General features: G+C 42.9%; 1 protein-coding gene across 2 annotated transcripts; it reads left to right on the forward strand.

The window, feature by feature from the left end:
- Positions 1–565: 565 nt before the first annotated feature.
- Positions 566–13,057, forward strand: HAO2 (hydroxyacid oxidase 2). 2 transcript variants are annotated; one of them, XM_064410365.1, is made up of 8 exons: positions 566–763; positions 2,407–2,559; positions 3,335–3,486; positions 4,265–4,548; positions 4,926–5,141; positions 6,884–7,042; positions 8,734–8,803; positions 10,469–13,057. In XM_064410365.1, exons 2-8 carry the CDS (start codon positions 2,429–2,431, stop codon positions 10,522–10,524), a joined length of 1,068 nt encoding a protein of 355 aa, XP_064266435.1. In that variant the 5' UTR covers positions 566–763; positions 2,407–2,428; the 3' UTR covers positions 10,525–13,057. The 2 variants fall into 2 exon arrangements, with proteins under 2 accessions (XP_064266435.1, XP_064266436.1); XM_064410366.1 differs by having other exon boundaries at positions 599–763; positions 4,469–4,548.
- The last annotated feature ends 2,380 nt before the right edge of the window (positions 13,058–15,437 follow it).

Raw genomic sequence — 15,437 nt, forward strand, 5'->3', positions numbered from 1 at the left:
GGGAAAGTTTTAACAAGTTTCTGCATTGTCCTCTGCACCTGCCACTGTAATATATCATTTCTCAGTTAGCAAAAATCAAAACTTCAGGCTCTCATACTTGCAATGTTGAAGGCATGAACCATAAAGGCTAAAAGAGGCTAAAAGCCAAATAAAACTCTCCAGTGTTTCTTTTACATATCTTAGAAATTTAAATAAATATCATAAATTTGTTGGTACCTCTGTCCTGATGAGAGCGCTTACAGGCCATTAAAAATGTCAGGAGTGAAAGAATATTTTAGTTTTTTATATACTGCAGGAAGCAAAAACCATCTCCCACGTGTTAGTGAAGGGTCCAGGCTTTGTAGCTGGGAGTTGTAACTACACACACTGTCTATGAATCATTATTTTGGGAGGATGAAGCAGCAAGTTACCAACAGTTTAGAGATTCATTGAACCCCCTGAAATACTGTTGCTTGCCTAAGTGAATGTGCAGTCATCAGCCACTGCCAAAGAGCTCAGCTACAGGGCTCTGTCCCAAGCAATCACAATGCTGATGAGGTGATGCATTTTTTTAGGAGGGATTTTTAATCTCCTGATAGCAAAACAAAGTTAGTGTTATACAAACAGTACAAAGTTTACCACAGGATTGAGCTTTAATCTCTGGTGGTTGCTTATTGACTGCAGAAGAAACAGAAGCTACTCAGTGAAAAGACCTCAAAATCCTGTTTGCAGGCAAACTTGAAGGAGAGGCTCTCACCCCCTGCAGCTTTCCCTGAAACCCAAAGTAAGTCTGAACCGAGGTCTGAATTGGAAGATGGGACTGGGCCTGGGTTGTTTAAAATTCCTGTTTATTCTGCCATGAGAGGACTTGGTTTATCTTATTGTGCTTGATGATGTTGACCTTTCTAAAAGTTAGAAAAACAGAAGTTGTGATAGATGGTTTAAAGAACGTCACAGTGTATTTATGAAGACTTGTGCTATCAGCACAGTTCTCAAAGTCAAAGAAAGCAGGTTTGTGATACTTGCACCCCCTGCTACCTGCTGCCTGTCAGAGCAGACAGAACAATACTGAAGAAATCAGTTGCATTTTTTCTTCCTCTTCCAATAGTTCCTGATCTTGGGCTCTTCACCAGCAGAGAATTGTGTGTCCCAATTTTCAAATGTAGACAGGGGTACTTCAGTCAGTGAGAAGCAGGGTGCCTTGACAGGCTGTGTCTGTGTACATAACCTGTGTGTTTACATGTGCCAAAAGTGACCAACATGGGACACATGGGGCTGATTTTGGTGAAGCTTGCAACCCTTGCTAATCTGGGGTGGGAGGTTAATCCTGAAAATTAGGATATTTACTTCTTCCTGTACATTTTTTAGAGAAGTCTGACTGAACCACAGCTGTTTTAAAATTTCATGTTTCCACATATCTTGCTAAATACTTATTTTAATCAGGACTGCAGAAGTAATTGCAACAAACAATTTAGAAAATTGACTTTGTCTGTGTTTTGTACATGTTTCTGCACACATGGGCATGGTTTGCTAAAACATTAATTTGCATAGCTTTCAATTCTTGCTTCTTCAAAAGTATGTAAGTGCAGGCATTTTCTGGGCAGCATTTATGTTGGTTTGATTAGACATCTGGGTCACACAACTTCACTTCCATTCCCTGAAAGGCTGAGGTTAGTTCTCAGAAACATGTTTCATATTGTGGAATTTGTTTTTTGCCAGTGTTTTCTCATAGTTTGTCCAAATTATGTATGTTCCTTTTATAGTATATATCAGTGCTCCAGCATGTAATGCAAACACCCAGAAGGTATTTGTTACAGAAGAGAAAGGAAGATCTGTAGAAAATGCTTTGTTTTTTCCACAGCACTGGCCTTGACAGTGACTTGTTCTCAGGGTCTGGACATAGTTTTACAGTGTGTTCATCCTGGAGCAGGTTACATGTGGACTCTGTATTTACTTGTTTCCAGATTTCATGATGTTGAATTCCGTCCCTGTGCTCCATAACTAATTGTTCAGTCACGGTGCCGTCCTTAGGGGTAATCTAACAAATTATGTTCTGGGACAACCTTTGAGCAGAATTAGTGGAACAAATAATGCAGCTTGTTTTTAAGATGGAACTTATGACAGAATTACACAATTGAAATAGCAGGGGACCTAAAATGTCCTCTTCAGGATGCTGTTTAAAACAGAAGGAAGAGAGGCACAGACATGCAAGCTTCCTCCTGCTCTCATGGCTGCATCTGCAAGTTTTCCTCCTACTGGGGTAGAGGATTTGTAGACCAAAGTGCAAGATAGACTGAGACAGTTCTCAGCAGCTCTTCTATAAAACAGATGGCTCCAAGTTTTGCATTCAGTGGCATTAGAGCCCCTGGAAGAGAGAATGACAGTTCAGGGATCTAATTTCTGCTCCATGTCATTCTTTTCTTCAAGGTTCCCTACACCTCTTTCAGCAATGGCTATGGTGTGTCTTTCTGACTTTGAAGCTTATGCTAAGAAGTATTTACCCAAGATTGCTTGGGATTATTTTGCAGCTGGAGCAGATGATTGTACCACACGAGATGAAAACATCCTGGCATATAAAAGGTAATGTGAGAAGGAAATGAAGGGGGTCATACTGGGACTGTTTAACTGGTTTTGTGCAAATATTTGGACTTGACAAGCAAAGGCACCCAAAACCTCGTCCTTTCCAGGGAGTCCCCAAGCTAAATGCAAAACCTGAGTGACACACACTGTGTGCTGTGATGCCAGACTGAATATGACATGGGGTGTATGAGGCTTTAGGGATGCTGAGGGTACGGGCAGGTGCTAGGGTAGGGTAGGGCAGAGTATAGTGTCCTGTGGAGTGTGTGGCATTACAGGAAAGAGCATGAGCAGCTCCAATAGAATGAATTGCAACAAGGAACTCTTGGTGAACAGCAGAAACCCTATGTGCACATAGGGTGGGATTTGGGGAGCATGCTGCAGAGCCTGAGGGCAGGCACACTGTACAGTGAGGACAGACACATGGATGGTGAAGTGGAAGGACCCAGCCTGGCTGCAAGTAAAAGGAATCTGGGGAGGACAGTGGGAGAACAAGACATGGTGAGCTGAGGCAGGAGATCGAGAAATCACGTACTGTGGCCAGTAAAACAGGACTAATGCAAAGTGACTGAACTGCTGGCTGAATTGACTCTAAAAGCAAACAGAAAGGACAAAGAGCCTTTGTTATATTTTCTTTTATTATAATTTTATTATTTGTTGTTTTCTTCATTGGCTCAGATTCCTGCTTTGCCATTGGTGAATGAAGACCTGGTTTCCATGAAATTTCAGAAAACTCACTGAACATCTACTGTCCTGAAGGGGTTTTTTTGCCTTACAGAATTCGATTCCGGCCACGTATGCTGCGGGACGTATCCGTGATGGACATTAGGACTAAAATCCTGGGTTCTGAAATCAGCTTTCCTGTAGGAATCGCTCCTACAGGCTTCCACCAGCTAGCATGGCCTGATGGAGAGAAAAGCACAGCCAGAGGTACGCTTCTGCTCTGGTGCCATGTAGCACCAGAAGGGGGGTTGTAGGAAAGCCTCAAGAAGCTGTTAGGATGACATGAAGTGCAACTGAGAAAAATTTTCAGGCTTGAGGAGGCAAACTCCGTTCCCACTTTCTAACACCCTGTATAGGAGGCTGTAGAGATGGTGCTTTTCTTCTCCAGCTACCAACATAAAAAATTAGCCCCATGGAGTCTGCTGCAAACTGAAGACAAGGGCAGTGGACGCATTTCTGACTCATACCAAAAACCACATAAGGTTTTCAGTCCTGGGGGCTCTAGATGGGTTGTAAAAGTGGTGGATGGGACTCAGACTGTGAATTCCTTGTTACTGGTTAAGAAATGTCTCCCTTGGACAAAAAGATATCCCCTTTTCACAAATCCTGTGGAGGGTTTGGAGACCTGACCCCTAGAAATGTTTTGTCTTCTGTGTACACTGAGTAGATTTAACAGTACATCCCTGAGAGGACTTAGTCATAAAGATAAAATTCATGCTTTTTCTAAAAATGTAGCTGCAAAATGAAAGCACAGTTTGGTTAATTACCTCTCCCTTTTCTGGTTTCTTAACCAAGGACTAACAAGAGTGTATGGCAAATACATTGTCATTGTTAATCCCGGGACATAGCTGCCCTGTGCTTTGTAGGACACACAAGAAATCAGGACTTGGGGTGGTCTCTGCAAACAGTGCAGGGTTTTGTATCTGATGTCTGGCAAGACCCTTCAGATGCCTTTGTTTCTGACTCCTTCCCAATGCCTCCCAAGCGGCCAGAGCAATGGACACCTGCTACATTGCCAGCACCTACTCCACCTGCACGCTGGAGGAGATCTCCGCGGCTGCGCCCGGCGGCCTCCGCTGGTTCCAGCTCTACATCCACCGCAACAGGGCAGCTTCCCAGCAGCTGGTGCAGCGGGCGGAGGCCTTGGGCTTCCAGGGCCTCGTCCTCACTGCCGATCTGCCCTACACAGGCAAGAGACGCGACGATGTCCGCAATGGTTTCCGCCTTCCTCCCCACATGAAAGTGAAGAACTTGGAAGGAGCCTTTGAGGTTTGTAAAATGAGCCCGTCCTTTCATTCACTGCGCTGGCATGTACCACATGAGAGAAAAACCACTGGGTAACTGCTGCCCTGGCATTTGCTGTACCGGGGTGTATCTTCTCCCTTCCTGGTTCTGCAGCATCCTGGCTTGACCTCCTGCCAGACTGGGTTCTGTCTTCAAAATTCCCACCCAGCTGCCTTAGAGACACTGATTTCCACCCCCATTGTAATTATTCTCCTCCAGAGACATGTGACATTTCCGGAGCTGATGAACATGTCTATTGGCAAGTTTGACTAATCTGTTCTAAGGCAAGGAAAGACACCAAGGGACCTGTGCATTGTTGCAGCCTGATGAGATTTCCTTTTCCTATTTCATTTTGGCTGTAGGGAGATGACTGGTCTGAGTACGGACTGCCACCCAACAGCTTGGATCCTTCGGTGACCTGGAATGACATCTACTGGCTGCGGAGCCTGACACGCCTGCCCATCATCATCAAAGGCATCTTGACAAGAGAAGATGCAGAGCTGGCAGTGAAACATGGAGTTCAGGGAATTATTGTGTCCAATCATGGTGGAAGGCAACTGGATGAAGGACCTGCCACTGTAAGTGAGAATGGATGAAAATGGATGTCCCACATTTTCCCCCTTTACGGTCTGCACGTTTGCAGTAACCTGGGTGTCTCTATGCCCAGGTTTGGGCGTACACTTCTGGTGGACTTGAGTTTGTCCAGTGGCTGTGGATGTGTGCAGATATACTTTAGCTTTAAACTGGTGAGATCCATGCCTTGGCATGGGGGCTACCCACTGAAGTCTTTCCTCAGCTTCTTGGGAAGGTTCTGTAAGTACCACAAAACCCAGTTAAGTGCAGATAAACTACTGCCCTAAGTCAGGGAGAGTTCCTGCCTGTGCCTCCATTAGCTGGTGCAGCGCACTCAAACTCTTTGCGCACTGCAGCAAAAAGAAAACAAAGCTCTGGAACCAAAATTGTACAAATGAGAGCATAATGTATTCTCATTGTTCACATCTGTCAAAACATGCAAAACAATGCAGCTAGATTTAGTGAGAGGTCTGCTTGCGTATTTACAGGCTCAAGTCTAAATGGGAATTTATTGACTTACATGAGCCAGAAAAAGGATAACTTATCTGGGGAAAAATTCCCCTGCTTTTAAATTTGTACGAAGAAATCATGCATTGTTTGGACATGTGTGTATTTCACTGGCTTAATTTGGCTTCTGTCAGTTTTTCCAATTGGTCTTATTTTACAGTTCTGCATTGCGCAGTATCTTACGAACTTTCTTTTCTCAATATTCTTTTGTTAAATAAAAATAGGTACCAGGGAATTCTCTTCTATTCTGCGTCAAGGCTGACAATAATGAATAAAAATTAAAAAAACAAACCTCAATGCTAAAGGCATAATAACAGAAATGGCATCCACATTAAACTGTTATTCTACCTTAAAAGTTGTTTTACATACACAGACAAGGCAGTAGATACCTACCTGGGCTCTGTGATTTTTCTGGTGCCAAGCCTGGCTCTTGCTAAGTTAGTCCTAGAAAATTTCAGCCAGAATGTTTTTAGTTTGAAATTCAGGAAAAAAAAAATTAAAATAAAGCAAAAGGGTATAAGACACTGCAGAAAAGAGCCTTTTGGGTTTGCTCTGAAGGAGAGTTAATTATGTCCAGTGCATTGTCCTGCCTCTGGTTGTACTGCCTTTGGGGCCAGAGCCAGCATCTCTGCGTGGTGCTGCCCTGCAATAACATCCAAGGCTTACTCCATGCTGAGCTCTACAGAAAATACCTTAGAGAATCAGGAGACTTAACCTGGAGAAAGTGACTGACTGTACTACATAGCAAATTAAACCCTTCATAGATACTTTAGAGGGAGGCACTCAACAAGTGGTCACCAGGATTAAGTTGAAATGTAAGCTTAGGTAGTTTGAGCAGTAGAAGTCTGACATCAGCCTTTTATGCAAACAGCTGTATTATTCATCATTGTCTCAAATAAAAGTAAAATATTGATGACAGTTATTTCCACTGAAAATTATATTTAAAATCTTTCATAAATCTGTTGAAAATGTTACTTTTTCACTAATCAAAAGTGATAGCAAGGAATATCAGTATAAGCAAAGCACTGGAAAATGGTATTAAGTATCTGGAAAGCAGAGCAGGGAGCTGCATGTCATTCTGCAGCTCCTGGTGCTGAGCTATTTGTGATGCACTGTCACCTTTCATTTCGAGAAGGTATCCTACTAAAGCACCGCATCCCTGCCTGTCTCTTTGGAATATATCCTCTTTCTTTTGGAATCAAAAGCTGCCCTCAAGGTGAGACTGGCTTCTTCTTTGCAGATTGATGCTCTCGTTGAGGTTGTGGAGGCAGTAGGAGGCAGAGTCGAAGTTTATGTAGATGGAGGAATACGAAAAGGAAGCGACGTGTTGAAAGCACTGGCTCTGGGAGCAAAATGCGTCTTCATTGGAAGACCAGCGTTATGGGGCTTGGCTTACAAGGTGAGTAAGGAGCTCTGAGGCCATATGCCTGCTTCTGACACTCTCCAGCAGTCCTGCAGCTGAAGTCACAGAGTTGTCACTGGTGGAGAATATATTTTTTCATTTTATTTTGCTGAATTTGAAGTGGAATCACCCCAAATCCACAGAATAAAACCCTGGCATTTCCTCTGATTTAAAAATACCACTGAATTTGACAATTTCTTGGATTTTTGAATAATGGGATTTTGAAGGTGATAGCATTGTTTTGTGGGACCTGATTTCTTGTTGTTGCAGTTTGGTGCTAAAACACTTTAGGACTCAGGACCATCAGTGCTTTTGATAACTGAAGCTGGGCTTATTTGCCAGAAAGTTTAGTCTGGCAATTTTATTTGCTTTCAGCAAATATTTGGGAACAATACATGGTTTTGGTAGAACAGTTTCACAGCAGTGCTATCAATTCTTCAGAAATACATATAGAACTCCATCCCACGAATGGCTGAAACATTTTGAACCAGGCTGAGCAAAACTGTGTCCTGGAGGTGCCTGGGCTTTCCACTGCTATTTCAGTTCCAGTTTTGCTGCTTCTCAACTCCAGGCATATTTCTATGATCCAGAGTCATGAATTAGGCCGCTGATGCAGGAGGTAAACATAATATAATTAAAATTAAAATAGTATTATTATACCACTTGGGTTTTTTTGTTAATTTTTTTCTTTTTACACTCTGGATGGAGTCTTCCAAAACTTTTCTCTAGAAGAAAAGATACTTTTTTTTTGTATGGTCTAGATACATTTCCTTTCTCTTAAATGGCACTCTTGTCTGGTGGTGTGATTGCTGTAGATTCCAGTAGCAAGGCTTTGATCAAGAAATCACCTGAATCTCCTGAAAAAAACTGTAAGAGTTGGCAGTACTGTTTCTTTTGCCAGTAAATATCAACAAAGGGCCTAAGATGAAAGAGCTGCTCCTGTGAGTTGACTGCACTTTTTCCACAAGGGAGACAGAAAGGAGATGGGATTTTGGTGGGTTCAATTGTGCTTTGGTGTTATATTCCATAGAGTATTCCTAAAGATGTATCTCAGTGGCATTACCAAAGCATACAATAGAGGAAGGGAATAAACAAGTGCTAACATTGTCTGCACCCAAAACATTCATTATTGCAAGACATTGAAAGAAAATGTAAGAGAAAAAAATTAATTTCTCCAGTATTTCATAGGAAGATCAAAATCTTCTGTACCTTTCATTGGCTTTTGAGCTTCTTGGTGTCACTTACACAGAGAAAAACACATAGTCTATTATTTTTAAAGATTCAGTCTAATATTTGAGTAAACTACAGTTTCTGGAGTGGTAACATATATAAAACTCTCATTACTTTGTTAAAACCTGCCAGCTTTGTAAGGCTTGACATTTTAAATAGCAAGCCCATTGGTGGGGGGAAACTGAAAGCTAAAAAAAAGAACCAGCTACGAAATGTCAGAAGTGAAAAACAGCTTTGTTTTCTTTCCCTCTTCAGATGTATCCCAAAGGGAAAAGCATCTAAATTAATCTGTGATGAACTGAGCACATCCATCATATAATTTTAATCATTCATCTCCATGAGAGACTGGAATTGGCACAGACTTAAGGGACTATCCCAGCTCTCAGGGTGCAGGCATCCTGCAGCACTGCTCTGTGCCAGTGCTCCTTTTACCCTGACTGCTTTCTCTCTTGGTGCAGGGTGAAGAAGGTCTTCAGGATGTCTTGAGAATCCTTCAGGATGAATTTCGTTTGTCTATGGCCTTAGCTGGTAAGTATTTTGTTTGTAATGGGTGTCACAGATGTTCCTGCATGCAAGCCCTATGAAATCAGGAGTGTGATGGGTGACAAAAAGGGAATCCACAGGAGCTGTGATTGTTTTAGTTGCTATACTTTAGATTCTCTGCTTCCTGTGAAACCAGTTGGCATTCCAGGTGTCACAGCAATGAAGTTTGCATGGAGTGAGTAGGTTAGAGCAGCTTTGTGACCCAAGTAAAGAGATGCAAAACTGCTAAGTACAGACAGCACAAGTTTTTCAGTATTTAGTGTTTATCAAGGTTAAATGCAACTGATCTTTTTTTCTGCATGAAGAGCTCATTAAAAATGGATGCAGAATGTTTCTCTGTGTGCTAGAGAATACAGTCTGTAGGTGATTACACATGTTTAAAAAGTCTTCGTGTCTCCTCCCAACTTTTACTCTCATTGTGTTTCTCACTCGTGCACTCAGCTGTAGCTGCCCTCTTTGACCTCTCACCAAACAGCAAATTTGCAGAGCCTGGTGCAAGCTCCAGTTTTATTCTTTAACAAGACGGTTTTGGCACTGGAACAGGGTCCCCAAAGCAATAAGCCTGACGGAGTTCAAGAAGCATTTGGACAGTGCTCTCAGGCACATGGTGTGATTCTTGGGTGTCCTTTGCAGGGCCAGGAGCTGGACTGGATGATCCTTGTGGGTTCCTTCCAATGCAGGATATTCTATATATTATCACATGTAGAACTCAAGTGGATAGCAACACTGACTGGGAGACTGGAGCTGAAATCTCTCTGGCTATAGTGTGGTTTTATGGGTTACTTTTTCAACCAGTAAAGATTCCTGGCGTTTTTTCCCCAGCAGACTTTTACAATTCTTTTCATGCAAAAGGACACAGAATTCAGCAAGACTAGCAGGTCAGGATCTTTTTGCTGAGGCTGTGAAATTCATTGAATGATACAATCTTTTAGGTTGGAAAAGATATTTAAGACCATCAAGTCCAACAGTTAACTCAACATTGCCAATTCCACCATGAAACCATGTCCCTTAGTGCCATATCTACATGTCTTTTAAACACATTCAGAACTGGTGGCTCAGCCACTTCCTTGGCAGCCTATTCCAGTGCTTGATAACAATTTCTGTGAAGAAATTCTTCCTAATATCCAATCTAAACCTCACCTGAGCAGAGGATTCCAGGTGCAGCCTCACCAGTGCCCAGTCCAGGGGACAATCACTGGCCTGGTCCTGCTGCCCACACCATTGTTGACACAGGCCAGGGTGCCTGTACCACACCTGGGTACACAGCTGGCTCATGTTCAGCCAGCTGTCAACCAGCACCCTTATTCCACCCATTTAATCTATCCAAATTAAATGGCAGTGCAAGTCTTCACCTCTGGCCATTTGGCACACAGCAACCCCTGTCTTTTCTCTGTGTTTTTCTGCTGACTTTACTGGATCAGATTGCACCCTGATCAGCTTGTTATAAAAATACTTCTTTTCATGTTTCTAACTCTTCTTGTGGGGGGATTCAGGTGCTGAACCTCGAGGCTGACGATGCCACTGAGGAGTGGAGATATTGAAGTACCAACCTATTCCAACCTGGCTTGTGCAAGACTGGGATTTGCAGCAGGGGGGCTTCCAAGCTTCATCCACAGACCTTTGTCTCTCACCGTGTTTCATTTCTTGCAGGCTGTGCCAGCGTCTCAGAGATTGGCCAGCACCTGGTTCAGTTCTCCAGGCTGTGATCAGCCTCCTGCCATGCCCACCAAACAGAGGCAGGTGAAGCTGAGGTCCCAGCCAGACTGAGGATGAAAAAGGAGATGCAATAAGGATCTGATAAGGCCTTCTGGAAACTTCTGAAGAGATTAAGAAAGGCTCTGTGTTAGCAAAGGCTGCTCTCTGCTTTTATTGAGACCAATGAATTCCATAACAGTTTGGGTAATTGTTACTTGTCTAAATGCATTTTCTTTAACTGGCTATTCGACAGCATTACCTATGTTGGGTCTTCCTCCAAAGTTGCTCTACCCTGAACATCCAGACATGGAAAACCCTGTGTCTTGCTTTTTCCACTTGTCATGCCAAGTCTCACTGCAACCCAATCCACACACCTCTCCTGCTCTGGGACAGTAAGTGTTGTAGCTGCTATGTTCCACAGACTTGGCTTTTCCTGGATGTATTCATGAAAGATATAGAAGTAAGATGAATCAGCTACCAGGCATCCCAGCTGCCCTTTGAAAGTCCACTGCTTCTAAATGCAAAGCAGGGAAGGGGTGGAGCAGAGTGCCACTTGTGGGGAAAGAGCCAGCTCTTTTTTCCAGGGGTGCAACCCCCTGCCTCCTCCTGCTTTGGAGCCACAGATACCCTGATACCCATTTCCCTGGCATGTGCAAGGGGGAGCCGTGCTACCAAAAGGTGACCTTTTGCATAAAGCCTACTTGAAATCAGCCCAAAGGAGGCAGAAGGAAGGAGCTAACCCTGTTGGCTCGCTCTGTTTAGACTTTAGTTTCTCTCAGAGATAACAGTGTCTGCAGAGATCTTCCAGAGGCCTTCACATGGAGGCCTCCCTCTCTGTTCCAGTAACAATAAACCTTGTCAGCAGACTGACAGCCCGGCAGATAAGACTTGGGAATTACAGCACATCACACACGTTGATGGATTTCAAGGATGTACAAGAAGAGAATGAGACAACTGGGAGTGCTCAGTCCTGCGAAGGCTAAAGGCAGGGGGAGGGGGATCACATCACTGCCTTTTACCACTCATTTGGAGAAGATCCAGGCAAACTTCTTGGATGTGTGCAGTAAAAGGGTGAAAGGCAATGGGCACAAATTGTGATGAGGAAAATTCCAGGCAGAAATCAGTGGGGGGAAAAATCACCATGAGAGTGATTTTTTTCACAAACCCTGCAACACAGGGTTTGTGAAACCTCCATTGTTAGAGATATTCAGAGCTTGCCTGGGCAAGGTCCAGAACAACCTCTCTGGCATGCTGTGAGAAGAGGTTGGCACAGAGATCCCCAGAGGCTGCCTTTAATCTGAATTGTAGGAGGATATCACAGAATCATAAAATAGGAGCTGCACATGAGATCTGTACCCTGCCATACCACTGTGCTGCCATGACCAGCTACATGGAGCTGCAGGGGCAGCACGTATATCTCCATGAAAGGCTGCAAGAAAGCACTTTCTGAGTGAAAAAAAAAAAGATATTTGGTGAGTGAACTTAAAGTGAGAGGTCACAGGTTCAATCAGGGTGAGAGTCTATTTAACAAGCCCAGTTTTTCCAAGACATTTGGAGTTTTCTGTGATTTTGGTTAGGCCTAAGCCAATGCATACCAAAGTTTCACTCCCCATTGTCAGCACCCAGTTCTGCTTTATGTACTTGATGTCTGATACACATTCAAGCAAGGTTAAATCTTACAACAAAACTGTCCTCAAAGATTGTAAACACGTAGCTTAAGGACTAATCAAACCCTGCTGCTTCCCAGCATCCCTGGAGATGGAACAGAGAATCAGCCTACTTACAAGGGTAGTATATCTACAAAATGGATCCAAACATAAACATTTTTCTTTGGCATATGATGCAAATTTCTCCAGCCTTTAAATATATGAGTCACTCATCAATTTCACCTGAGGAAAAATAGTTCTTCCTAAAAGTAAAGGGAAAAGAAACTAAATGTTTGTTTCTAGATAATTGCCCAAATCATGTGCTGTCTAATATGGCAAAGACTACTGCAAGAAGCCTTTTTGATCTTGGAGATAATGTCAGAAATGTTTACAATCACCTTCTCCATTCTGCTGGAAGAATTTTGGTATTACTGAAATAGGAGATATTTTCTTTGTCAGGTTTGAAGACACAGAAACACTGAAGCCTCTTAAGGTGGTTTTCTTCATACCATGATAAAAGTGTCTTACAACTCTCCTCCACTATGAGAAGTTGTGTTTATTCAGAGTCCGATACAGGACAGTTGTCCACAAGTTAATTATTCAAATATTTTTCCCCTCGTGTCAATATATAACTAGAAGAGAGGGAAATGTTTCCAGGAGGGAACAGTGCCTCCCACACTGAAGGGCAGAAGTTTTCCTTGAGTAAATCTACATTTCAAAGTCCAGCCTCTCTCCCAGAGCTGCCAGTGTGCCAGCTTACAGACATAAGGTGGTAGAGAAACATATTAATTTTTCACATGAGAAGAAACATGGAATTATGTGTGTCTGTCTGTCTGTGTTTGGTCACAATTACTCTATATTTAGAAATAAAAAGGTCCAGCTAAATAATGAGTATGCTTTTGCTGCTTTTGCTTTTCCCTGCTTCAGTTCCTGTAGGTCTGGGCAACAGACCAGACTTCAGAAACCCCTTTCCTGAATTAAATTCTTTTTCTGGACAAATAGATCTGTTCTTTCTTTCTTACTTCTGGATACCCTGATTGATAGCAAAATCAGTTTACCTGATTCCATAATTAAACAGCATGGCCCTCTGTAAAAGTACATTTTATCCCATCAAGGGAATATCCATGCCCTGGAATGTTATTGCATATAACCATTCCAGTACCATGATACAGTTTTTTTCCTAATGCTGCTGGGAATTTTCCCTTCACTACTTCTCTTTCTGTCTTCTCATCTCCACTACACTCCCTCCCAATCCATTTTTCCCCTTATGACAAGGCTAGGAAAATACATTCTCTAACACCTGCCAGTCATTGCCCCAAAGTATCTATCACAGTGGGCACAAGTGAAATCAGAGGAGCAACTGTTCCTGGGCCAGGCTGGAATGGGACATGGTGCATTGCACATATACTAAGCTATCCATTTAGCTCATGTATAGCATTCCTCCAACACTCATCAAAATGTACAAGCTCTGGTTTTCTAAAATGATGCTCTTAGTAATGCAGTCCATTCTACAACAAAATACCAGATTGTGGTGGCTTCATTTTACAATGAAGTCAAAGAGAAGGAAAACATCAATGTAGTTAAAAAATGTCTATGCCTTGACACAGCTTGGTAAACTTTTCAAATGCTGCTCAATTGTGTTTAAATCTGCAAGTCCCCTACCTGTGCAATAACTCTGAATTTCATCAAGTTGCTCCTTGTGGTTGGAGGTCTGGTGGGCTTTGGCCTTGTTGCTCATTGGAGCTGTTCTGGGTGTGCAGCCCATTCCAGCACCTGCCTCTGTGTCCTTTGGGGAGCACCAGAGCCAGTCTTGTCTGACAGGAGGAGCTGGCATGCCACTCAGCAGCCCCAGCAGCAATGTCAACACGAAACAAGAGGTGAAAACCTTGTCTCTAGCTGAGACTGCAGGAAGGACCAGTAGGTCTGAGCTGGAGTTGCTGATATCTGACCACTGACATTCACACACAGCAGTTCAGATGAAGGCAGTGATGTATAAAATTCCCTCAAACTAAGCCAAGCAGTTGTCTGAGTAGTACCTAAGAGGACAAAGCAGAGCAGCAGTAAATCTCCCTGCAGGCTCCCATGAAACACACATATTCTCATATAAGCACACATATTCTCATATAAGCATTACCCTTGCTAAGCTTGGTCATTCTGATAGAAAAGCTTGGTGCACAAGAGTGTTTTCTATGCTAAGAGGCTATGTGGTGTTGTCTGGTTTTATAATGCCTCTTTAAAGAATTTTATTTCCTTTGTGAAAGCAAAAAGGAAGCCCTGTTACAAAGACTGCCTCTTGGAGCAGCAGAATTTGGTCAGTTATTTTCCTTGCAAAGTGCACAAAATTAATTTGCAGCAGCTTCTGATAAGAGTATACAATGTCAAGGTCCTGACTGAAAAGCCAAGGAAAGAAGCACTGATAACAAATTTTTAAAGCTTTGCTGGGGTGAGGAACAGATTTTCAAGGACGCTGGGATTGAAACAGTTGCCAAAATTTTGTCATCTGTGTCAGCTAGAAACCTTTCTCCTCCAACAGAAGTGGTTTTGCTTTCCTCCTGTCACTTGCAAGCCTAGTTTTGCTCTAAAAAAGTAACAGTGTGGGGATGCTTCTTCTACAGCTTTTCTCCAGAGTTCTCTTTAATGAGTAAACAAAACCATGATAGAATAAAAAAGGAGCTTAGCAGTTAGTGGCACAAATGGAAACAAAGCATTTTTAGAGATCCATTCCAGCTATGCCCCAAATCAGGGACCCCTTTTCCAGTGATTTCAGCCTAATTAATTGTGTTGCTGGGCTTCTTTGTAACTTCCTTGTCGCTCAAGGCAGCTCCCTATTTATCATCCTGCTTCAGCAGGGATGTCAGCCTATCCCTGTGTTGAGAGAGAGAAAATACAGCTGCAGCCAGCGTGTTCTGACAGACCCAGGAGGTTCAGGCTATTGCCCTGCCCTGGTCTCACACTACAGAACAGTTTTGCTGGAAGTGGAGTGAAACCCCAGGGAGAAACACCTGGGCATTTCCCTGCATGTTGGAGATGTAAAGCAGTAATGACACACATCACTGCAGAGGCACAAACAGCCCTACTTTAAATAGGTACCCTTGCACAAGACATTTCCAGAGGTGAATCTTTGCCTCCTGCAACTTGAATTTAACTTGGATGGTACATTAAACAATTTCATCACTTCAAATGCCTGTAGTATACTGAACAAATACAAAATCCCCAGGGTTAGTTTCTGATCTTGCACAGAGAGAGAGTGAGAAACTCACACTATAATGGGGGAGCCC

This window comes from Passer domesticus, chromosome 2 (genome assembly GCF_036417665.1).
Source record: "Passer domesticus isolate bPasDom1 chromosome 2, bPasDom1.hap1, whole genome shotgun sequence".
Classification (NCBI taxonomy): Eukaryota; Metazoa; Chordata; class Aves; order Passeriformes; family Passeridae; genus Passer; species Passer domesticus.